At 43.0% G+C, this 23,749-nt stretch overlaps 2 protein-coding genes across 3 annotated transcripts in view; one reads left to right on the forward strand and one right to left on the reverse strand.

Annotated features, from left to right (window-relative positions):
- The first annotated feature begins 1,880 nt into the window (after window positions 1–1,880).
- Window positions 1,881–22,636, forward strand: ccnh (cyclin H). Its single transcript, XM_060907100.1, has 10 exons — window positions 1,881–1,923; window positions 4,693–4,820; window positions 8,323–8,445; window positions 8,935–9,008; window positions 11,285–11,495; window positions 14,532–14,695; window positions 19,931–20,001; window positions 20,103–20,211; window positions 22,285–22,348; window positions 22,437–22,636. The coding sequence occupies exons 2-10, from the start codon at window positions 4,704–4,706 to the stop codon at window positions 22,467–22,469; spliced, it is 966 nt and encodes a 321-aa protein (XP_060763083.1). The 5' UTR covers window positions 1,881–1,923; window positions 4,693–4,703; the 3' UTR covers window positions 22,470–22,636.
- Window positions 20,277–23,749, reverse strand: part of rasa1a (RAS p21 protein activator (GTPase activating protein) 1a) — an 85,109-nt gene continuing 81,636 nt past the window's right edge. For both annotated transcript variants that reach the window (XM_060907098.1, XM_060907097.1), the window contains exon 25: window positions 20,277–23,633. In XM_060907098.1, coding sequence (XP_060763081.1) covers window positions 23,550–23,633 — 84 coding nt within the window. In that variant the 3' untranslated portion in view covers window positions 20,277–23,549. The remainder of the gene's footprint in view (window positions 23,634–23,749) is intronic.

Genomic DNA, 23,749 nt, shown 5'->3' on the forward strand with positions numbered 1-23,749 from the left:
GCCACCCTAAAATGACAAAAATGTTCAAATGTCAAGATGCCACAGATGACCAGAATCAACCGGGAACGAGCCATTGGCATGCTGCAGGCTGGAATGTCCATCAGAGCTGTAGGGCGTCAATTGGGGGTGCATAATTCCACGATTGTCCGCCTCCGACGACGATTTCAGCAGCATGGCACCACAGACAACATGCCACATGCACGCAGGCCACGTGTCACCACTCCAGCACAAGACCGGCATATCCGTCTGACCCACCTGCGTGATCAGTGCCGGACTGCAACACGGACCGCAGATGAGACCATGGGGAGACACAATCGCAGGGTCAGCAGTCAAACTGTGAGAAACCGACTCAGAGAAGCTGGCCTCCATGCACGTAGACCTCATCGAGGATTGGACCTGACTGCTGGGCGACGACGTTCTCATCTGGACTGGGCTCGGGCACATAAAAAATGAAAATGAATTTCTATCTGAACATTTGTATTTCATAAAATATGGACCGCTGTGTTTATATTCTTGTTCAGTGTGTGTGTATATATATATAGATAGATAGATAGATAGATAGATATAGGGCGGCACGGTGGTTAGCGCTGTCGCCTCACAGCAAGAAGGTCCTGGGTTCGAGCCCCATGGCCGGCGAGGGCCTTTCTGTGCGGAGTTTGCATGTTCTCCCCGTGTCTGTGTGGGTTTCCTCCGGGTGCTCCGGTTTCCCCCACAGTCCAAAGACATGCAGGTTAGGTTAACTGGTGACTCTAAATTGACCGTAGGTGTGAATGTGAGTGTGAATGGTTGTCTGTGTGTCAGCCCTGTGATGACCTGGCGACTTGTCCAGGGTGTACCCCGCCTTTCGCCCGTAGTCAGCTGGGATAGGCTCCAGCTTGCCTGCGACCCTGTAGAACAGGATAAAGCGGCTAGAGATAATGAGATGAGATGATATATATATATATATATATATACACATAAATTGGTTCAGTATAAACAAACTAGCAGCTGTTAAGATGAGGTAGTGCGGAATAGTGCAAATGAGCGATGTAAATTTACCAACTTGGTATAATTTGGCCTGGTCTGAATTTGCCAGCTTAATGAGATTTATGTTCATACTTGAATTATTTACACTTTATCTTGATGAATATTGATTCGTTTAAGTAAGACTCCTCATGATTATAATAATTTAGTTATTCTCTCAAATTTACCAACTTGGTATAATTAGACTGCTGTCATTCGGCCTAGTCAGAATTTACCAGCCCAATATGATATGGGATTTATGTTCATACTTGATCCACAAATAAATTATTTTCACTTTATCTTGATGAATGAATGAATGACCCGTGTTTTAGTTCCAGTTTATGCACTAAGTAGGCTGATCAGGAGCAGCCAGGAATGATGAACTTTATCTTCATGAATATTGATTTGTTTATTAAGTATATATGAAAGAACGAAGTCAGAATGTAAAGTGTTTTGAACAACTTTATTAACTTCATTTACACATTATACTAATAAAATTCAATCCAAACCATTCTTGTCTACTGACAATCAAATCTCACAATTGTAGTCACAATTCGCGTTCTATTAGTCCATAAACGTGTTGAAATGCTCGGTACAAAACCGCAGCAAGAAATGGTAAATAGACTTCCCGGAAGTTTACCGGGGGGGGGAATCGGTCTGCGCATGCGCATGGTAAATTTATACCAGCGCACGATCAGACCGTGACACCGGACAAATTTGCTTCGATTTGGATGTTATTCTTATTTTCGATAACAACTTTGATTTATTTTATTTTTAATCATATACTTCCCCCCTTTTTTTTATATATATTGCGTTTTATTTGACACCGCAACTGAGACGCTAGGTGGCAGTGTGTAAGTGTAATACCCACTCAGCTTATACTCTGTTAGAGAAGAAGTGAGTGGTGGCGTGCGGGAGACGGTAAAAACATTTCCTTTCGTAACTGAACTGATAAAAGTTTAGGGAGAAACTCTGTTTATCTCAGAAGTGAGAATCTGTTCAGTAGTGTGTTAGTAGAGAGGCTGTTTGATTTATCAGGAAATATATACACAATAGTAACATGTTAATGTGCTTTCCATTATTTCGTGCTCCATCATGCAGTGTGTGGAGAGGAGGAAGGCGGATTTGGGATGCAGGCAGGGATTCCTGGCCTTAGTCTTGAACTGTGCTCCTGTTTTAGGACTCACAGCCATGTACACTTCCCCCCTCCCGACCTAATACACATACAAACTCAACAGGGATCTCTACTTTTTGTTTGTTTGAGATATTCATGCTGGTTTTCTTTACATTGGTTGAGTTTGTGTGCAGACTTTTCAGATAACTCTTAACTCTGTGTCTGATATTTAGACCCTGTTGTAATGGAGTTCCAGTGAACATGGATTTCAGGAACGTTTTTCATTTTGTCACAAAAACTAACAGGAATGTGAATTTCTTCACTCTCATCTCATCTCATTATCTCTAGTCGCTTTATCCTGTTCTACAGGGTCGCAGGCAAGCTGGAGCCTATCCCAGCTGACTACGGGCGAAAGGCGGGGTACACCCTGGACAAGTCGCCAGGTCATCACAGGGCTGACACATAGACACAGACAACCATTCACACTCACATTCACACCTACGCTCAATTTAGAGTCACCAGTTAACCTAACCTGCATGTCTTCGGACTGTGGGGGAAACCGGAGCACCCGGAGGAAACCCACGCGGACACGGGGAGAACATGCAAACTCCACACAGAAAGGCCCTCGCCGGCCACGGGGCTCGAACCTGGACCTTCTTGCTGTGAGGCGACAGCGCTAACCACTACACCACCGTGCTGCTGTAGCCTTTATTATTATTATTATTATTATTAATAATAACAACAACAACTGCTTGCATTGTAAATACAGTTGAGGTCAGAAGTTTTTATACTCTCATTATGGACTTGAATGTCATGGCGATATTGGACTTTCAAAGATTATTATTTTTTATTTTTCCCCCTCTGTGGCAGAATGATTGCACAACAGACATCTTTACTAGAAAAAAAAATCATTTGCTGCACAAATTTATTTTAGGTTTTCCAAAATCCATACATCGACAAAAATTCACCTAAATGTCCCTTAGCAAGTTTTACCTTAACCAGATGCTTTTGGTAGCCAAAAGTTTCAGGCAGTTTCTGGTTGGACTGCTATTCTTGGCAGAATTCTATTAAGTTTCTTGGCACAGACCCAGCGTCTAAGCAGTCTCTACATGTTTTCAATACGGTTGAGGTCAGGCCTTTTGGGAAGGTGATTCCAAAAGCTTAACATTATCCTGCTTCATCCATTCCACAACCAGCTTTTGATGTGTGTTTGAGGTCCTTATCCTGTTGCAACACCCAGTTATGTCCAAGTTTCTGCTGTTGAAGAACTCTGAGGTATTCCTCCTTTTTCTTTATTCCATGTGCAATGCACCAGTTCCACTGGCAACAAAATGGGTCCAGAGCATGATGCTACCACCACCATGTGAAGCAGTTTGTACAGAGTTATTGGGGTTGAATGCTTCACTTGTAGTCATTCAAACATAACTCTGGTCATTGTGGTCAAACTTTCCTCCAGAAGGCTTTTTTTTTTTTTGTCCATATGGTCAGTTGCAAACTTTAGTCAAGCTTAAAGATGTCAATTTTGGAGCAGGGGATTATTTCTTTGATGGCAGCCCCTCAATCTATGGTGATGTAAAACTCCCTTGACTGTAGAAGGTATTCCAGAAGCTTCCAGTTCATGGCAGGCCTGTGCTTTGGTGGTTCCTGACCATCCAACCAATTTCCTCTCAGCAAAAAGTGACCGTTTGGGTCTTCTTACAGACATTGGCAAAGTGGCTACATCTCCCAATAAGTCTAATCTCATCTCATCATCTCTAGCCGCTTTATCCTGTTCTACAGGGTCGCAGGCAAGCTGGAGCCTATCCCAGCTGACTACGGGCGAAAGGCGGGGCACACCCTGGACAAGTCGCCAGGTCATCACAGGGCTGACACATAGACACAGACAACCATTCACACTCCCATTCACACCTACGGTCAATTTAGAGTCACCAGTTAACCTAACCTGCATGTCTTTGGACTGTGGGGGGAAACCGGAGCACCCAGAGGAAACCCACGCGGACACGGGGAGAACATGCAAACTCCGCACAGAAAGGCCCTCGCCGGCCACGGGGCTCGAACCCGGACCTTCTTGCTGTGAGGCGACAGCGCTAACCACTACACCACCGTGCCGCCCCCCAATAAGTCGTTCTTAATAATAAGTCGTTCGTAATTAATAATCTAATTGGGTGTATGTATATTTTTTTATTCTGTAGGTATAATGTTGACCCTGTGTTGATTTTAGAAAACCCAAAATAAATTAAAACTTGTGCACCAAATTCTTTTTTTTTCTTTTCTGTTAAATATGTTGTACAATCAATCTGCCACAGGAAAAAGAACAGATCAGAGAACTCACTGACATCCCAATACTGCCACGACATTCATGTTCATGATGAGCGCATGTAAACTTCTGACCTCAGCTGTACATACTTGTATACATAGTACATTTGGATAGTCTACATGTTATGAATGAGGCTGAATTGATAATTGGGGGGGGGACACCCAGCGAGTGCTCTACTGACTGAAGCTGAAAGCATTGGCACAGCACATCCAAATATCATTCATGCTCTAATAAAATAAATCCTTTTTCTACTTTTAAGCAACCGCAGCCATGTACCACAACAGCTCCCAGAAGAAATATTGGACTTTCAATAAAGAGGCCAACTTGGAAAATTTAAGACTTGAGGCGAATCAGAAGTTTCGTGCAAAAGCCCGAAGTCTCCGAAAGGTAAGAGGTGAAAAAAAGCAGGATGAAGTCTACAGTATGTGTTTAGTAAACATGTTCCCAATGCCTTCAGATGGCATGTGGGAGGAGTTTGTTAGTTGGTTGTACAGTCGCCTTGAGTTACTATTACTAAACTTTCAAAAATGGCTAAAACGTTTCGATTTTCTTGCTAAGACATAGGATGTCTTACATAAGCTATTTAAAAACAAAACTTGTGTAATAAAGTTTGTACAGAAAAAGCATTAGCTCGAAAGAGAAGTCTTTTGTTTAAAATGTATCCAACCGTTACTGTTTGTTCTGGACCGCATAGTTGTGACCATGAATTTCAGTGGAGCAGGAAGACCTCATTAATGACAAACTTCAAACAAAATGAAGTTGAGAGGCTTTCATGCTTGACTTATCATGTGATTATTTTATTTTTTAAAGAGTAACCATAAAAAGGTGGGACAGGGGCATGTTTATCACTGTTACACCTCACAACAAGTTTTTGGGAATTGTTGAAGTTTTGAAAGTGAGATTCTTTCCCATTCTTGCTTGATGTATGACTTCAGTTGCTCAACAGTCCGGCGTCTCTGTTGTCATATTTTGTGCTTAATGCGGACCACGTTTTCAGTGGGAGGCAGGCAGGCCAGTTTAGCGCCCACACTCTTTGACTACAAGCCATGCTGTTGGAACATGTGCAGCATTGTCTTGCTGGAATAAGCAGGGACGTCCTTGAAAAAAACATTGTCTGGACGGTTGCATTTTTGCTCCAAAACCTGCATGTACCTTTCAGCATTAATGGGGCCTTCACAGGTGTACAAGGTACCCATGTCATGGGCACAAACACACCTCCATACCATCACAGATGCTGGCTTTTGAAGTTTCTCCTGGTAACAATTTGGATGGTCCTTTTTCCTCTTTAACCTGGAGGACACAATGTCCATGATTTCCAAAAAACAATCTGAAATGTGGACTCATTAGACCACAGTACACTTTTCCAATTTGCGTAAGTTCATGTCAGATGAGCTTGGGCACAGAACTGGAAAAGTGTACTGTGGTCTAATGAGTCCACGTTTCAGATTGTTTTTGGAAATCATGGACGTTGTGTCCTCCAGGTTAAAGAGGAAAAAGGACCATCCAAATTGTTACCAGACACACTGTCTGGATTTAACCTTTTGCAGGAATGTTATTATTTGCTATATAACAGTAACATGGTGGCCAGCCCAATTTAGTGTAAAAACAGCAACCCTGTGACCATTGACGGTGCTGCAGTGGAGAAGGTGAAGAGCACCAAATTTCTGGGGGTGCACATCGCTGAGGATCTCTCCTGGTCCAACAACACCACATCGCTGGCCACGAAGGCTCAAACTCACCCCTACTTCCTCCGCAAACTGAGGAGTGCACGGGTCCCACCCCCCATCATGTGCTTATTCTACAGGGGCACCATTGAGAGTGTCCTCACTGGCTGCATCACTGCGTGGTACGGAGGCTGCAATGCCTCCTGCCGGAAGACTCTGCAACGCATCGTGAACACGCCCAATAAGATCATCGGTACCCCTCAGCCCTCCCTTACAGACATCTATCGCTCCTGTCTCACCCGCAGAGCCATCAGCATCGCTAGTGACACCTGCCACCCTTCACACTAACTCTTCAGCCTCCTGCCCTCAGGGAAAAGGTACCGGAGCCTCCAGGCCCGCTCCACAAGACTGCTGAACAGCTTCATCCACCAGGATGCTGAACTCTGTCCACTACCTACCCCTTGCCCCTGGACTGTAACACATTCATTTACACAAGAACTCAGCACATCACACCACAATCATTTGCATCATTCAGGGTTTTTTCTAGAAAAATTTAGTATGAGGGCGCTCACCTAGGCGAGGGAGCGAAGCGGGGGGAGATGGTGCTGGTTGTCCCCCCCCTGCCGTGCAAAGCCTTTGAAAAATGTTCCAATGGGACATTCTGAGGCTGTCTGAGAGGGAAATTGTAACAAATTGTCTGTCAACATTGAAAAAGAAAGAAGTAATCTTCTTCTGCCCCGGACAGTCTTTGGCTTTCTTCCGTTTCGTGCCGCGGGATGACATCTTTAAATGCCCAAGTGTCAACAAAAACAACTCGCGAACTACTTCTGTCGAAAGCTCCCACGCCGGTGGGTGAAAGGTCATTCAGTCTCGAGAAATCTCGCTCTACAAGTCAGCTGACCTTGTATGTAACCCATGTCAAATCTCGCGAGAGCAGCCGTGACAAGTAAACAACTAAACAACATGGCGCCTCAGTCTGGAAAACGCCAATTCGGATTGTTTTTGCACCGTCTGGCGGTGTATCTACTATGATTGGAATATTTTTGGAGCAATTATAACGTATTTGATGATCAGACACATTGTCACATGGTGTTGCTGGGATGTTTTCACGGAGTCGGTAAGGGGGCGCACGCCGAGAGTAAGAGGGCGCAGTGCCCCTGTCCCCCCGTTTAGACGAAAGCCTGTCATTGTTGTACCTGCTGCTATTGGTCATTTGCACTACTGTCCGTGTACACCTCATAAGCTGCTCTTCTAAGCACCTTCTCCATTACAGTTATTGTATTGTATTTGTACGTTGTTTGACTTTAGAGTGCATTTTTATCCATCCATCCACTATTTGTAGCCGCTTATCCTGTTCTACAGGGTCACAGGCAAGCTGGAGCCTATCCCAGCTGACCATGGGCGAGAGGCGGGGTACACTCTGGACAAGTCGCCAGGTCATCGCAGGGCTGACACACAGTGACACAAACAACCATTCACACTCACATTCACACCTACGGTCAATTTAGAGACACCAATTAGCCTAACCTGCATGTCTTTGGACTGTGGGGGAAACTGGAGCACCCGGAGGAAACCCACGGGGAGAACATGCAAACTCCGCACAGAGAGGCCCTCGCCGGCCGCCGGGCTCGAACCCAGGACCTTCTTGCTGTGAGGCGACAGCGCTAACCACTACACCACCGTGCCGCCTGTATTTTTATCCATATTGTCTAATATTTTTACTTGATTTTATAAGTAAGGTGAGAGAGGAAGGGCATTTTGATTCTCCTACATGTCCTGGGTATATAGTGAATTGACAATAAAAATCTTTGAATCTTGAATCTGTCAGCTGCTGCTCCCATGAGCACGGGGCAGCATGATACCTGCCCCAGTGGCCCACTTGTTGCTGCTCCCATTTTTGACCACTAGGTGGGCTAATAACTTTCTGCAGTTAAATGGGTCAGTGAGTACGCTTGCCCATGTTTCTGCAGCATTTAGAAAGGTGATTATATGGAGTTGCGAATGAGGACTTTATCAAGATTAACACTTGTTGAATGTCTGATATAACCTGCTGTTACTGCTAAGCATGCTTGTGTAGTTTCACGTCGACGTCCAGCTTATATAGATTTAATAAAGGCAAAGGAAGGGAGAATGGCTAATGAATATTACCCGTGTTTTATATCTTGTGGCACTTTGAGGGCTGTGGCTTGACTGTCAGTGTTGTAACGGTGTGTTGCTTTTCACAGCCTGGAATAAGTGAGTCCATGTTTCTTGATCCCCGTGAAGAGAACGTGCTCTTTAGACACTATGAGAAGAGACTGCTTGACTTCTGTGCAGTGTTCAAACCTGTGATGCCCAAATCTGTCGTGGTAATTATTAAAGCTGCATCCCACTCACTCACCAGCACTGAATCACAATCGTACACGTTCAGTAAGAGTCCTGATGCTTTAGAGTAGCCTTTCTCAACCGGGGTGCCGTCAAAAAATTATATATTCTAACATTGAAATAAAAGGAAGTTACACTAATACAGATCATCGCCGCCTCGCGTATCATCAAAATTTGTCTCACGGCCCCCTTTCCCATGTCACGTCATCACTGCCGGGGTCAGCGTGACTGCGTATATTTTATATGGGGGTGCCTTGAGAATTTGCATCCTTCTGAAGGGTGCCGTGACTGAAAAAAGGTTGAGAAACGCTGCTTTAGAGTTTCTCCTTCATCCACCACACTGATTTTACTCCCACACGTACAGGCGTAATGTTTTTATTTCAGTCAGCCGAATGAGGGCACATGATCCGAGCATTTGTTTAGGACTTGCCAATAAATTTCATGAATTTAAAAGTTGGATTTCTCTCTTTTAGGGCACGGCTTGCATGTATTTCCGAAGGTTTTATTTAAACAACTCTTTAATGGAGTACCACCCAAGGATAATAATGTAAGTATTAAAAATTACTGAATGCGCACCAGCCCATGCGCAGTATATAAAAATATCTCATGGTCATATAATCTGTTTGGGCATGTAAGCTTTAATTTCTGATCTGAACAAATATACATGAAGGTATTGTGTCATTCATTAATATTACAATAATTCATTCAGTTAAAAATAACAATATGTGAAGTTCTAGCGAACGTTACGAGCACAATACGTTTATAAAAACAACTCTGAGAATGTTCCTCTGGATCAAACTCCTATTTAGGAGACACGAGTGCAGTCAACCCCAGAATTATTGGACAGGAGATGGTGTATTAGGCTTAAATGTACAGTACTGTGCAAAAGTCTTGGCCCCCTATTTTTTTTCCCCCATATGAGCTTTGTTATAGATTTCTATTTTATGACCTCTACATTATCGAGTCGGTACAAAAACATTTTAGATTGCCGAATGTTCATTTTCCAGCATAAAATGAAATGTTACAGAAAAAAAAAGTTTGTATCTGAGCGGCGTATTATATAAGAGGCCAATTTTCAGATTAAAAAAGAAAACATAATGAAGGCTGCTGGGTTTTGGTGCAAAATGAAGAAGCGAGTGTGACAGTGTCCAGAAGAACTGTGGCTGGTTCTGTAAGATGCTCAGTAAAACCTACAGCTAATTTCCTTATCAAACTGCACTCACTGTACCTGAGATGACGACATATATTTTTAGAAAGCAAATGGTTGTCTCACACCAAATATTGACCTTGTTTAATTTATTATGCTGTGTTTTTTAAATAAATGTTGAAACATTTCATTTCATTATCTTTAAGCAATTTTTGGTCCACAGTGTTCCTTTACATGTGCCTAAGACTTTTGGACATGTATACAGTACTGTGCAAAAGCCTGGTATTAAACTATTGGCACCCCCTGCATTTACAATTTGTTGAAGGAAAATAACAGAACTGACTAACAACTATGAAGAGAGTTGTTGGACCACTTCTTCATACAGTACGTTTCAAATTCCTTTATATTCTCAGGTTTGCGAATTCATTTTCAGCTCAGTGGTCTTCAACCACAATTCTATTTAACTCCGTGGAGTTAAAAAAAAAAAAAAACTGTTTTGACTTGAATGTCTCATTTCATCTCATTATCTCTAGCCGCTTTATCCTGTTCTACAGGGTCGCAGGCGAGCTGGATCCTATCCCAGCTGACTACGGGCGAAAGGCGGGGTACACCCTGGACAAGTCGCCAGGTCATCACAGGGCTGACGCATACCCCTTTTCCACCAAATCAGTTTCAGGGCTGGTTCAGAGCTGGTGCTGGTTCACAACTCGTTCAACTTGCGAGCCAGGTGCGAACCAGTTTGCTTTTCCATAGCTCGCAGTGCTAAGCGGAGCCACGTCATTACGTCGCTGTATATATCAGTTACGGCGCTACGTTTACATAAACCTTGGCGCGAATATCAAGGCAAAAAGAACACAGAAGAAGCAACAACAACAATAATAATAATGGATGACTTCGTGTTTGTACAGCTGCTGCTTCTCATCGCTTAAAAATGGCGATCTTTCGCGGTCTTGTTATTGTTGTTGGTCTTAACAACTCCGCCCCCCCGCTGACATAAGCAGTTCTTTCCTCTGGCCCAGCAGAGAGTTGGTGCTAGCCTGGAACCGGTTTTTCTGGCCCCAGAGCCAGTTCTTTGTCAGTAGAAACAGAAAACCCGGTTCCAAACTAAGCACTGGCCCCGAACCAGCCCTGGAACTGCTTTGGTGGAAAAGGGGCAACAGACAACCATTCACACTCACACCTACGGTCAATTTAGAGTCACCAGTTAACCTAACCCGCATGTCTTTGGACTGTGGGGGAAACCGGAGCACCCGGAGGAAACCCACGCGGACACGGGGAGAACATGCAAACTCCGTACAGAAAGGCCCTCGCCGGCCACGGGGCTCGAACCCGGACCTTCTTGCTGTGAGGCGACAGCGCTAACCACTACACCACCGTGCCGCCCATTGCAGGACAAATGTTTTGTGAGGAAAATATTTTTGTTAGATAATAAGCCATTTCTTTAATTGCTTTGAAAAGGTAATCATTTTGCGTTTTATTTTATACAGTCCTGGGTAAAGGGTGCCAGTAATTCTGGAGTTGACTGTCGTTTGTATTGTCAAAGCAGCAGACATTCGAATTGGTTTCTTGCCATTTCTTCAAAAAGTTTTGATGCTTGCATTGTTTGTTTTATTCCAAACTGTGGTTTATCGTTTAAAACTTGTGGATTTTTCAGTCCCTCTGCTTGTCTTCACCAGGTTGACGTGTGTGTACCTGTCCTGTAAGGTGGATGAGTTTAATGTTTCCAGCACTCAGTTTGTGGGAAATCTTCAGGAAAATCCAGCAGCTCAGGAGAAAGCTCTGGAGCAGATCCTGGAGTACGAGCTGCTCCTCATTCAGCAGCTCAACTTCCACCTGGTGATACACAACCCGTATCGGCCACTCGAAGGCTTTCTCATAGACCTGAAGGTAATATACTGTACGTTCGAATAGCACCGTCCTGTCACCAATAAAAATAACGGACAGGACGATGTTTTGTGACGCACTCTGGACTATACTGTAGCATTTTAATCGTTTTCATACTCCCCCCTTGGTGACGTATACTATATGGCCAAAGGTTTGTCGACACCTGACCATCACACCCATGAATGCTTTTTGAACATACAATTCCAGATGCAGTCCCTTTTCCCTGCTCTAATAATCTCAGCTCTTCCGGTAAAGCTTTCTGCTAGCTGTTGGAGCAGGGCTGTGGGGATTTGTGTTCATTCAGCCACGAGAGCTTTACTGAGGTCAGGCACTGATATCAGGTGAGGAGGCCTGGCATGTAGTCACCATTTCAAATTAATCCCAAAGGTGGTCAGTGGGGTTGAGGTCGGGGCTCTGTGCAGGACACTATAGTTCTTCGTTCTTCCTTTCCAACTTTGGCAAACCATGTCTACACAGAGCTCGCTTTGTGCACAAAGGCAGTGTCATACTGGAACACGTTTGGGCGCTCTAATTCCACCGAAGGGAAATTCTAATGCTATAGTGTCCACAAACTTTTGGCCATATAGTGTAGTTAACATACCGTAATCCAACAGCAGATGGTGTTATGGCAACAAAAGATTAACTTGAGGAATCAGGAATGTAATATTTATTTTGGATAGCTGGTGCAAAGTTTTAGGACAGTTCTAGAAAAAGTGTCTGCTTGGAGCCCTGGTAATAGTTACCATGACCCTGAAGTAAGGTTGGACATCATGGCACAGAGACTCGGATTGTTGGCGCGCCCGCGTCTAAGATGCACTATTTCGAATAATGAACGCATTGTCGAGAGGGGCAGGGGCCAATATGGACGCGAGTATTTTATACCCTATTTGGAACGTTTCGTGGCGTATTACTAGACTTCATGGTCTCAATATTGAAACTCTTGCACAAATATGCAACTTCCAACATAATTATGTGGATATTCAACAGATTTCAGCATCGGATGAATTTGTTTTGACCGCCGCCATATTGAATATACGTCGGCCCTGTTTGTAGCGTCCCAAGCGAGTAAAACCTGATTCAAGTCTTTCGCTAGGTGGCGTCTTACGGTCTATGTATGAATATTCGAAAGAGACAAGAAAACATGGATAAGAAAAAAAAAAAAAAGAAAAAATACATCCATTTTGTTATTCTTTGGCAGAAAGAGTACATTCACCTGGAAAAACTGATACCCAAGGTAATTAGTCATACTAGATTTACAACTACAACAGCAACCATGGCGGCACGGTGGTGTAGTGGTTAGCGCTGTCGCCTCACAGCAAGAAGGTCCTGGGTTCGAGCCCCGTGGCCGGCGAGGGCCTTTCTGTGTGGAGTTTGCATGTTCTCCCCGTGTCCGCGTGGGTTTCCTCCGGGTGCTCCGGTTTCCCCCACAGTCCAAAGACATGCAGGTTAGGTTAACTGGTGACTCTAAATTGACCGTAGGTGTGAATGTGAGTGTGAATGGTTGTCTGTATCTATGTGTCAGCCCTGTGATGACCTGGCGACTTGTCCAGGGTGTACCCCGCCTTTCGCCCGTAGTCAGCTGGGATAGGCTCCAGCTTGCCTGCGACCCTGTAGAACAGGATAAAGCGGCTACAGATAATGAGATGAGATGAGAACAGCAACCACTACTACTATAGACCTATACCAAACTGAAAACAAGTTAATAAAATTAATGAAATTAGAAGTAGAGATGATTAGAGACTAGCAGAATTAGACCGTCACAGCATGCAAAAAACAAACCCATTCTTGTGCTATAATTTACAAGGAGGAGATAATATAGATGTGATGTATAGTGGCCTGTGGTTGAATTCCAAAATATTGCCACTGATTAAACAATATCTCAATATATTTGGTTGAAACATTGATTTTTGTCATCTACATTGCTTCATATGGCTTCTAATACCAAAAAAAAAAAACCCCAGAATTGAGAAGAAAAAAAAAACAGCCCCTGGGCTGCCCAGCTGTTCATTGGGCTCGCTTCGCTCACTAAGTTCACTTCAACTGAAGGATAATCACTGGGCCCCCCATTGTAGAAATGGGCCCGTTTTTTCCCCGGAGGGGCCCTATGGGCCCCTTGACCTGCAAAACAATCTCACTACGTTCACACTGCAAGGCTTAATGCTCAATTCCGATTTTTTTGTGAGGTCGTTCACATTAACAAATATATGCGACTTGTATGTGATCCTCAGTATGAATGAAAAGCGACCTAAAAGTGTTCCGCATGCGCATTGCAGGATACGACGACGTCACACGCAGTGAGCATGGCCAGTGTTTACGGAAGTTAACCTAAAGTTACCTGTGTATGACAGTAGCCAGCATGGAGTACCTGGCGATGATGCAGTTGTTGTTGCGACGGAGCCAGAACATGCACAATAGCCTGATGTTAAGGAGGAGGTTGAGAAGGAAGAGGGCAAGGGTTTTGGCTCAGGCGTTCTGCGGGGTAGTGACTGCAACCTCCGTTCAAAGGAACATCAAAGCCATGTTGTTGTAACTTTTTTTGAGAGACCCGCCGCCTACTTCAGCGCAGAATAGTGACGTTTGTGGCTTGTTGATGACGTGTAAGTCGGATGAATGCGACCTGGCGGTTCAGACTGAAGTCGCATATGAAAAGATCGGATAGGAATCGGAATCAGGACCACATATCCAAACGGCCTGGGTCGGATTTGAAAAAAATCGGATCTGTGTCGTTCATATTGTCAATAAAAGATCGGATACAGGTCACATATGGGCGAAAAAATCGGATTTGAGGTCATTTCAGCCTGCAGTGTGGACGTAGTGTCTGAGTCTCTGATGGCAGTATAATAATTTCACAAGATGCATTTTAGACTTTTTTTTTTTTTTTAGATGACCCTCCATTATTACAAGTACCTTTTTTTTTTTTTTCCTTGTTAAATTTATAAAGTATTATAAACGTAGAAGTATTTTTGCTCTTACACTGTTAGCAAACAATTACTGTGATGCCCATCATGGATTGTGAAAATGCCTTCCCCGCCCCCCCAGACAAGGTATCCGCTGTTGGAGAATCCAGAGATGTTGAGAAAAAGCGCAGACGACTTCCTGAACAGAGCAGCAATGACAGACGCAGGTCTTTTGTTCTCTCCGTCCCAGATCGCCCTCACCGCCGTCCTCAACAGTGCAGCACGAGCAGGTCTCAACATAGAAACGTAAGTTCTAACAAACGCATGCTGATGGGCTGTACAGTCACGCTGAATTTTTTTTTTTTTGTCCTTGTATTTTAAAGTATGTAACAAAATGGCGAGCCTGAGGTATGTGCTGATAATCTGTGATGTCAGGAAAAAAAAAAAACACTTGGAGGGAAGCGGTTACAAGAAAATAATCAATGACTGGGTAGTGTGAATGACTTTATATCCTGAAGTTTATTATGTTCTTGTAGTAGCATGTCCTGAAGTGTTTTATTCCTTTAACACACAGCAATTTCTTTTTTTTTTTTAAATAAATACCCCTGTGCCAGGGGTCTACTGGCTTACCTCTGTTCATATCTCATCATCTGTAGCCGCTTTATCCTGTTCTACAGGGTCGCAGGCAAGCTGGAGCCTATCCCAGCTGACTACGGGCGAAAGGCGGGGTACACCCTGGACAAGTCGCCAGGTCATCACAGGGCTGACACATAGACACAGACAACCATTCACACTCACATTCACACCTACGGTCAATTTAGAGTCACCAGTTAACCTAACCTGCATGTCTTTGGACTGTGGGGGAAACCGGAGCACCCAGAGGAAACCCACGGCGAGAACATGCAAACTCTGCACAGAAAGGCCCTCGCCGGCCACGGGGCTCGAACCCGGACCTTCTTGCTGTGAGGCGACAGCGCTAATAAATCGGGGTTTTTTTTAAATGATTTTGTATTTTTAATGTTATTACAACCTCAGTATTATGTTAAAGTTTCAAACAGAAAATGTTGGTTTTCATGCTACCAATTGTTTGGTAAAGATTATTTTTAATAAAATAATCACAGTGGATTTATTGCATTTTGGAACCAAGCTCTTCTCTTTATTCATGGATGGGTACAATTCTTGCTGTGGCTCAAGCGTGAAAAAAAAAAGTTCCTCTTATCATTTGCTTCATACTAGCCGTAATCCGTCGTCCCCTCACCAGCCTCTCTTTTTTTTTTTTTTTTAATCATGTTGCTGAGAAGCTGCAAAAAACCTCTATCCTGAAAACCTTCCAGCAGGCTTTCGTCTAAACGGGGGAACAGGGGCGCTGTGCCCTCTTACTCTCGGCGTGCGCCCCCTTACCGACTCCGTGAAAACATCCCAGCAACACCACTTGACAATGTGTCTGATCATCAAATACGTTATAATTGCTCCAAAAATATTCCAATCATAGTAGATACACCGCCAGACGGCGCCAAAACAATCCGAATTGGCGGTTTCCAGACTGAGGCGCCATGTTGTTTAGTTGTCGCGGCTGCTCTCGCGAGATTTGACATGGGTTACATACAAGGTCAGCTGACTTGTAGAGCGAGACTGAATGGCCTTTCACCCACCGGTGCGGGAGTTTTTGATAGTAGTAGTTCGCGAGTTGTTTTTGTTGACACTTGGGCATTTAAAGATGTCATCCTGCGGCACGAAGCAGAAGAAAGCCAAAGACTGTCCGGGGCAGAAGATGATTACTTCTTTCTTTTTCAATGTTGACAATTTGTTACAATTTCCCTCTCAGATAGCCTCAGAATGTCCCATTGGAGCATTTTTCAAAGGCTTTGCACGGCGGGGGGGACAACGGGCACCATCTCCTCGCCATGGTGAGCGCCCTCATACTAAATGTTTCTAGGAAAAAAAAACCTGCTTCCAGTAATCAGAAAACTTAGCATTACTTCTAACTGTTGCAAAGCGCCAACACTGGAGACTCCTTCCAAACATGCTAAATGAACAAAACCACACGCACCTTATGACAGGTATACACTGATTTTTGGGTTGTCCTAGATGAAAGATGACTAACGTCAAAGAAACGTGGTGATGTATATCTTTGGTTATGGCTCCAAACCGGTGGTCCTACCTGACACGGCGCAAGAGGTTCAAAGACGGCCGTTGTCACCGTCTTGCACCCAAAGATAGCCTGGGACAAAATTCTGGCAGTGTCAGAAATTTAGGATGACCATCTCGCACTGAGACTGCTGCTACAACCTACGTCTACTAACCAACCAATAGGAACGCAGCATGAAAGGATCAACGCGACACTGGTGCCAAACCCAGAATCTTGTTCTGCTTCATTGTTCACCACCATAGCGGTGCAGATGGAGGACGCATGCTGATATCTTATTCTTGTATCCTACGATTGAGTAGGTGTCATCGTCGGACAATCGACCTACGTCAAACCTGATGTCGTACCCAAGTTTATTAGATCCATGTCACATAGTGTGACTTACACTAAACTTAGTTTCTGAAATCTGTCTGTAGGCACCATTTTATATATAGAGTAACCATACCCACAATTAAACGTTTTTAAATCCATTTGAGAAGCATGTTCTACACAAGTCCCAAAGTTTACTATTACCATAGAAACAACACATTAGAATGAGCACATTACTATAAACTGGTGATTTTTCCTTACAGCTCGAGCTGCTGTCAAAGCTGCTGTTATAGAAAACTAAACACCACCTAATCAGTCAGAATAAAGTATCCAACAGCACTGTGGTAGATATGATGTGACTGCACTGTTATACATAATATTTTATACATATCTGTGCTCTCCATAATTATTGGCACCTCTTGTAAAGGCTAATAAAGTGTTAAGAGAAAAATCCACCTTCTGGTGCAATGGCTTCATCGTGCATGGAGAGAAATCCAATTGAAAAATGTATTCAAAGAAAAGCAAATCCCTGCGGAAATAATTATTTTCAACAAAAACACGTGCTACGATTGATGGCACCCCTGGAAATGGTGAACTATACAACCTGTCTGATCCGTCCTGGTGCCCTACGTCTGATCACGTCGCTCCTGTAGAGGCTGGCCCCCATGGACAGTTGAAAATCACACTTGGCTGGCTTTGGACTCTGTTTTTCTATGATGGCTGGCGACTGCAGGTGTCACGAACAGTTGATTACTTGAACAAAACAGACTTCATATGAAAACTATAACGAATTTCCAGGCTACACAGTTGTGCATTGACTATATAGGACACAGTTATGGAAGCGAGTTATCACCCAGATGAGGATGGGTGCCCTTTGAGTCTGGTTCCTCTCAAGGTTTCTTCATGTCGTCTGAGGGAGTTTTTCCGTGCCACCATCATCTCAGGCTTGCTCATCAGGGATTAAATTAGCTTGTTTAAAAGGCTTTAATTTTCTGTAAAGCTGCTCTGCAACAATGCCTGTTAAGAGCGCTCTGAGAGCACAATGGCCCCCGCTGGTAAAATGTGACTGAACTGAATGAAATTGCAATCTGCGTATTACTGACATGGAACAAAGAATCCTGTCAAGCTGGGTGAAATTCGTCCAAAAATTGTGGAGTTGATTTCAGAAGAACGTACACCCTCATGAAATTGTCAAAGTACAAGTTATTTAATCAAGGGTCAAAACGCTGGTAAAATTTTCACAAACTAAATTAAATCGCAATATGCGTATTACCGTCATATAACAAGGCCTTTTGCACCAAGCTTCGAGAAATTCGTCCAAAAATTGAGAGGAGTTGATGTCAGAAGGCAAGCACACCTTCATGAAATTGTCAAAGTACAAGGTTGTTAATTATGGAATCAATTTTGTGCCAAAATGTTCATACAATACTTTTGAAACATCAAACAAAAACGACAAATCAAAATACAAAAAGTCAATTTTTTTAGACTGGCAAACAAATTATTCGTGTAATCGTGCAAAATATCAGTCTATTACTCTTCAGAAACCTTTTATTTTTGTTCCGCGTCTTTCTCAGTTTTGTTTGACAATTTATTTTGGTTGCGATTCCAGCTCTCGTTTGCGCTCCCTGACTTTTTGCTTGCAGTTTTGGTACAAACTTCACGTGTGGGCGGGCTGTCCAGGAATGCATTCCCATTGGCTAACTTGTGTTTGACTGACAGCTACGCTCAGCCATTCCCTACTCGGATTCTGGTGGACTGTTTGAGTGACCGATCCATTGACAGTAAACAAGGATCGAGTGGACTTCAGTGGCGACTATGATATTGAATTTACACTTTGTTGAATTAATTCAATATCATAGTCGCCACTGAAGTCCACTCGATCCTTGTTTACCGTCAATGGATCGGTCACTCGTCAAACAGTCCGCCAGAATCCGAGTAGGAAATGGCTGAGCGTAGCTGTCAGTCAAAGGGAATGCGTTCCTGGACAGCCCACCCACATGTGAAGTTTGTGCCAAAACTGCAAGCAAAAAGTCAGGGAGCGCAAACGAGAAAGCTGGAATCGCAACCAAAATAAATTACGTCAGACAAAACTGAGAAAGACGCGGAACAAAAATAAAAGGTTTCTGAAGAGTAATAGACTGATATTTTGCACAATTACACGAATAATTTGTTTGCCAGTCTAAAAAAATTTTCCTTTTTTTGTATTTTGATTTGTCGTTTTTGTTTGATATTTCAAAAGTATTGTATGAACATTTTGGCACAAAATTGATTCCATAGTTAATCAAGGACTGTAACTCTGGTAAAATGCAACCGACTTGAACAAAATAATGCGCATACTACCAACATAATGCCTTTTGCCAAGTTTTGTGAAATTCCTCCAAAAATTGAGAGTTGATTTAAGAAGGTGAACACCCTTCCCAGGACAGGCAGAAATCGCCACGACATAATCCCCCTTCGGGCCTTTCGGTCAGCAGGGGATAATAAACTGACTTAACTTGTAACTAAAGAAGAAGCCGCCTTTATTTGTCACATGCACACTTCAAGCACAGTGAAATTCATCCTCTGCATTTAACCCATCTGAAGCAGTGAACACACACACACACACACACCAGAGCGCCCGGGGAGCAGTCAGGGATAGGTACCTTGCTCAAGGGCACCTCAGCCCAAGGCCGCCCCACGTTAATCTAACTGCATGTCTTTGGACTGTGGGGGAAACCGGAGCACCCGGAGAGAACATGCAAACTCCACACAGAAAGGCCCTCGCCGGCCACTGGGTTCAAACCCGGAACCTTCTTGCAGTGAAGCGACCATGCTAACCACGTTAGCGGTAAGAATGGACATTCTCCATATGTCCCAATGAGAACAGTTAAAGGTAAATCTTGTTTATTTTAAACCTGTACTGTATTTTGCATATACCATAAGTTTCTACATTTTTAAAATCGATTAACATTCAGCTTCTGGAGTTCATTTTCAGTTGTAACCCTGTCATGTCATCCAAACTAATTAGAAAACTAAATCACTGCCACACAGATAAATGATGTTCTTCATATTTGTCCCCCGTTTCTTTCAATCTGTTGCTTACTTAGGTATCTGACTGAATGCATGGGGCTAAAAGATGACAAGGAGACACTTTCCAAGATGTACGATGCAATGAGGCGTAAGGATTTTTCTCATGGCTTTCTTGAAATTGCTTTCAGGTCAACCCGTAGAAACATCTAATATAAAAGTAATGACTGGGACGGTCTTTTGCCATTTTAGGAATCACAACTCTCCTGAAGGAATACGAGCTTCCCAAATCCGAAGAAGTAAACGTTTGCAAACAGAAACTGGAAAGGATTCATGCAGAGTTCAGCAGCAACACAAGTTTGTGAGTACAAACACACACATCAGCGTCATCACTTGTATTGAAATTCTGAAAACATGAAGCCCACATGATAATAAACAGTTTTATTGAGCCTGGTCAGTCACTTTTTTTGTCTCATGTATCCTAGATGCAAAAGTTGTAGCTTTCATCAGGTAGAAAAATAATAATTAAAAAAAAAAAAAGCCCAATAGCTTTCAGAAATTCAAGGGAGACATAAAACAATCAGCATCATGCTGCTTCTAAGCTTCAATCACAGACGACCACAGCTAAACTAGAATACGTTCAGTCATTGAAACATTTTGGTACGTCATGAAATCAAGTTTGTGGAGGTAAGTACATGGCTAATTGCGCAGAAGTTAATTTTCTCAGAGTACAAATCAAACTGGACAAATCAAATGATTTGACTCATTGGCAAAGCTGTTTCGAAACAGTTTCACACAATATTTACAAAACGTCAGGAAGCATACAGAGGTGTTACAAAATGTATATTAAGTGTAATTTCTTGCATAAATCAAAACACACTACTATTGATTAAATAGTGTCCATGAACTGGTGAGCACTGGGTGTTGGAGTTGAACCATCACTCCCAGTCAGTATTGCATTCCTTTGGGACGACAGCGGCAGAAAGTGATGTGATGTGATCCGGGGGCAGTTTATCAAGTGTAAACACATGCACAGAGGAACGACAGCTATCTGTCCTTTCAAAAGTTTTCTCCGTCTCGGCAAACCTCGTCCATCACACATGCCTGGTTTGGAGATAAACGCCGAGGTGCAGCATTTCGTCAAGGAAAGCTGCTCAGGAGGAGCTACGATAGGATCAGCGGTCTTTTTTTTTTTTTTAAATCAGGACAACTCTTCGGAAGAGGTTTACACAGTGGCTTTTGAGTGCAGGTTTCTTAAGGCTTGTAGTTCAGGCGCTTGTTCTCTGGCTGAATTTCCAGAGCTCAGCATATTTCCAAAGGGCTTGCTGAAGGGGGGGGGGGGAAAACAACTCCAGTGGAGGCTGGAAAATAATGCAATTCCTCAAAGTTCAGAAGACTTCACTAGAGTCCCTAAAGCATTTCACCCTGACTGAGGTTCAGCAACAATTCATGTTTATTGAGGGGACGGTAGTAGACTATACCCTGCCTCTTCAGTAACGGAAACGTCTTCATTATAAACTCATGTGTAGTGGATGTTCCTCAGAGCACCTGAATTGTAGCAGCCATGATGGTACATTCAGGTCTGGAAAATAAAGAAATGTCAAGGCAACATAGGACTGAAGATTATTGGTCAGCTAAGAAACAAATTAAATTATTGTTCAGCTTCGCTATTAATCATTTCTCTGCCGTTTATACATCTGTATTCAAGTTTAAAATCTTTTACTACCTACCTTGTCCTGACGAGATGGCTATCAGCTAAATACCGTATTTTCTGGACTATAAGCCGCTACTTTTTTCCTAGGTTTTGAACCATGCGGCTTATACAAAGGTGCGGCTATTCTGTGGATTTTTCTTCCACCGCTAGGGGCGCTCTAACCGGAAGTAGAATCAAAAATAAGATAGACGAAAAATCAATGCAAAGAAGAATTAGCAGATAGAACACGCACGACAAATTACTAACTGGTAATTATTTTCAAATCCAGCGAAGATGATTAAAGTGACTTGTGGTTTCAAACACAGGAGAAATAAAGGTAAATAAATACCGGTTATTTTCTCTTGGTTCTGCTTTGCTGCCGTGTTAAAAGGCACTGTTCGGAAAGAATCTGTTCAGGTACATACATGTACAGTACAAAATCGTTCTGTACATGCAGTAAATATCTAATTTTTCAACATAGATATCTGCGGCTTATAGCCCGGTGCGGCTTGTATATCTTTTTAAAAAAATTTTTTTAAAAAATAGAGCGGATGCGGCTTATATACAGGTGCGCTCTATAGTCCAGAAAATACGGTAAATCTACATGATGCATGGACATGAGTTTAAGCCTACACATGGAAGGAATGTACTTGCATGCTCAGAGATGTACAGCAATGATGTAAATCTAAACTAGCCTCTACGAGTTTGGTTTAAAGGATGCATTCTGGCCATGTTTTCCAGGAAAAGGAAGCATGGCTATGAAGATGACGACCACGTTGTGAAAAAGCCCCTGGTTACTGAAGAGGTAAGCGATGACTCCTTTATTTCCGTCAGTTCCTTTGGAGCATCGGCTTCATTTCAGGGAATCTAATAAAAGCTTTATTGCGTTGTAGGAGTGGACCGATGAAGACCTGGATGTTTTGTAGCATGGCTAGTACATACGGTTCATTAAATGTACAGATTCACTTAGCGCCTTAGTCGAGGTGAGAAACAGAAGCCAGTGCTTTCTATTTTTGTAAATAACTAGGCAATAATTGTCTGCTTGAGTTGTACTGTCCAACAGGGACTGAAAAATAAACTGCTGAAAATTAAACCATTTTTGTATCCTTTCTGGTTGTGAAAGAATACAAACACACAGGTACCAAAAAAAAGTGCAAAGGAACCTTCATGCCTGATCAATGTTAATCACGCCACAGTCCAGTCTGAATCAGTCAGTACTTTATAAAGTTTTAATAAGTGCATGCATTCCTCATACAGTCTGTACTATTGTAAATTTTACGGCTGTAAACATCTCATTTCTTCTTCCCTAGCTTAGGGAAGAGTGAACCAAATCAAAAAATATATAATAATACACAGAAGCAGGGGAGAGAACTCAAATTATATACTCATGATTCCAGCAAGAGAATTTATTGTTCTGATATAAAATAATCATAATCTCTTTAAAAAATCCTGTCTACACCACAATCGTAAGTAAATGGAAAAAAGAAAAAACAAAAACACTAGTTTGAGCACAATTTTGTATATTCATAACCTTGTAAATCAGTAACAAATTACAGTATAAAAAGCATTATAGCTCATAATCCAGTTATAGATATCGCTGCAGCCTCGTCAGTTGAGTTTTATTATCAAGCAGACAAACACACACTTTGGCAATGGCTGTTCAATGGTACGCTGAGCTTTATGGGTCGCTACTGGGACCCGTTTAGGTTGAAGAAAAAGCAAAACCAAACAAACAAGTACCCATATTAAGGGGCACAGTCAAACTTGAAGTTGCTGTGGGAATAGCTTAAGAGTTGTCAGTGTGGGACTCGAGCCCCAGGCTTTTTGTTTCACTGCTGTAGTTGCATAGTTATCTTGGCATGGTGGAAAAGGAAGGGAAGGGGGAAGTGGCTAAATAGTCAGGGATAGAGGTTGCCATGGTGATGAAGGTGGAGCATGCTGGGATCCCACTGGCTACTCCATGGAGACGGAGACAGATGGAGTGACAAAGAGAGCGGGAAATGGAACTACCTGTTGCTGTTGGACATGGCGTAGTGCACCTGTTTCTGCTGGAGGAGCTCCGTGATGGCCAGCAGCTTTTTCAGCACGTGCTGCGGAGACACAGTTGGAGAATGTTTTATGCGCCAGACACCGTATGTACTGGGGAGAACCGCTCTGTGTGCTTATTATGGAAAAAAAAAAAAAAGTGTATGTATGTTTTAGCTCC

This window comes from Neoarius graeffei, chromosome 24 (genome assembly GCF_027579695.1).
Source record: "Neoarius graeffei isolate fNeoGra1 chromosome 24, fNeoGra1.pri, whole genome shotgun sequence".
In the NCBI taxonomy this organism is placed as follows: Eukaryota; Metazoa; Chordata; class Actinopteri; order Siluriformes; family Ariidae; genus Neoarius; species Neoarius graeffei.

Excerpts from the sequence above, each read along its gene's own strand:
- ccnh (XM_060907100.1), top strand. The coding sequence starts at position 4,704 with ATGTACCACAACAGCTCCCAGAAGAAATATTGGACTTTCAATAAAGAG. Across the intron at positions 8,446-8,934 it reads TGATGCCCAAATCTGTCGTG|GGCACGGCTTGCATGTATTT; the intron begins GTAATTATTAAA and ends TCTCTCTTTTAG. Across the intron at positions 22,349-22,436 it reads AGCCCCTGGTTACTGAAGAG|GAGTGGACCGATGAAGACCT; the intron begins GTAAGCGATGAC and ends ATTGCGTTGTAG.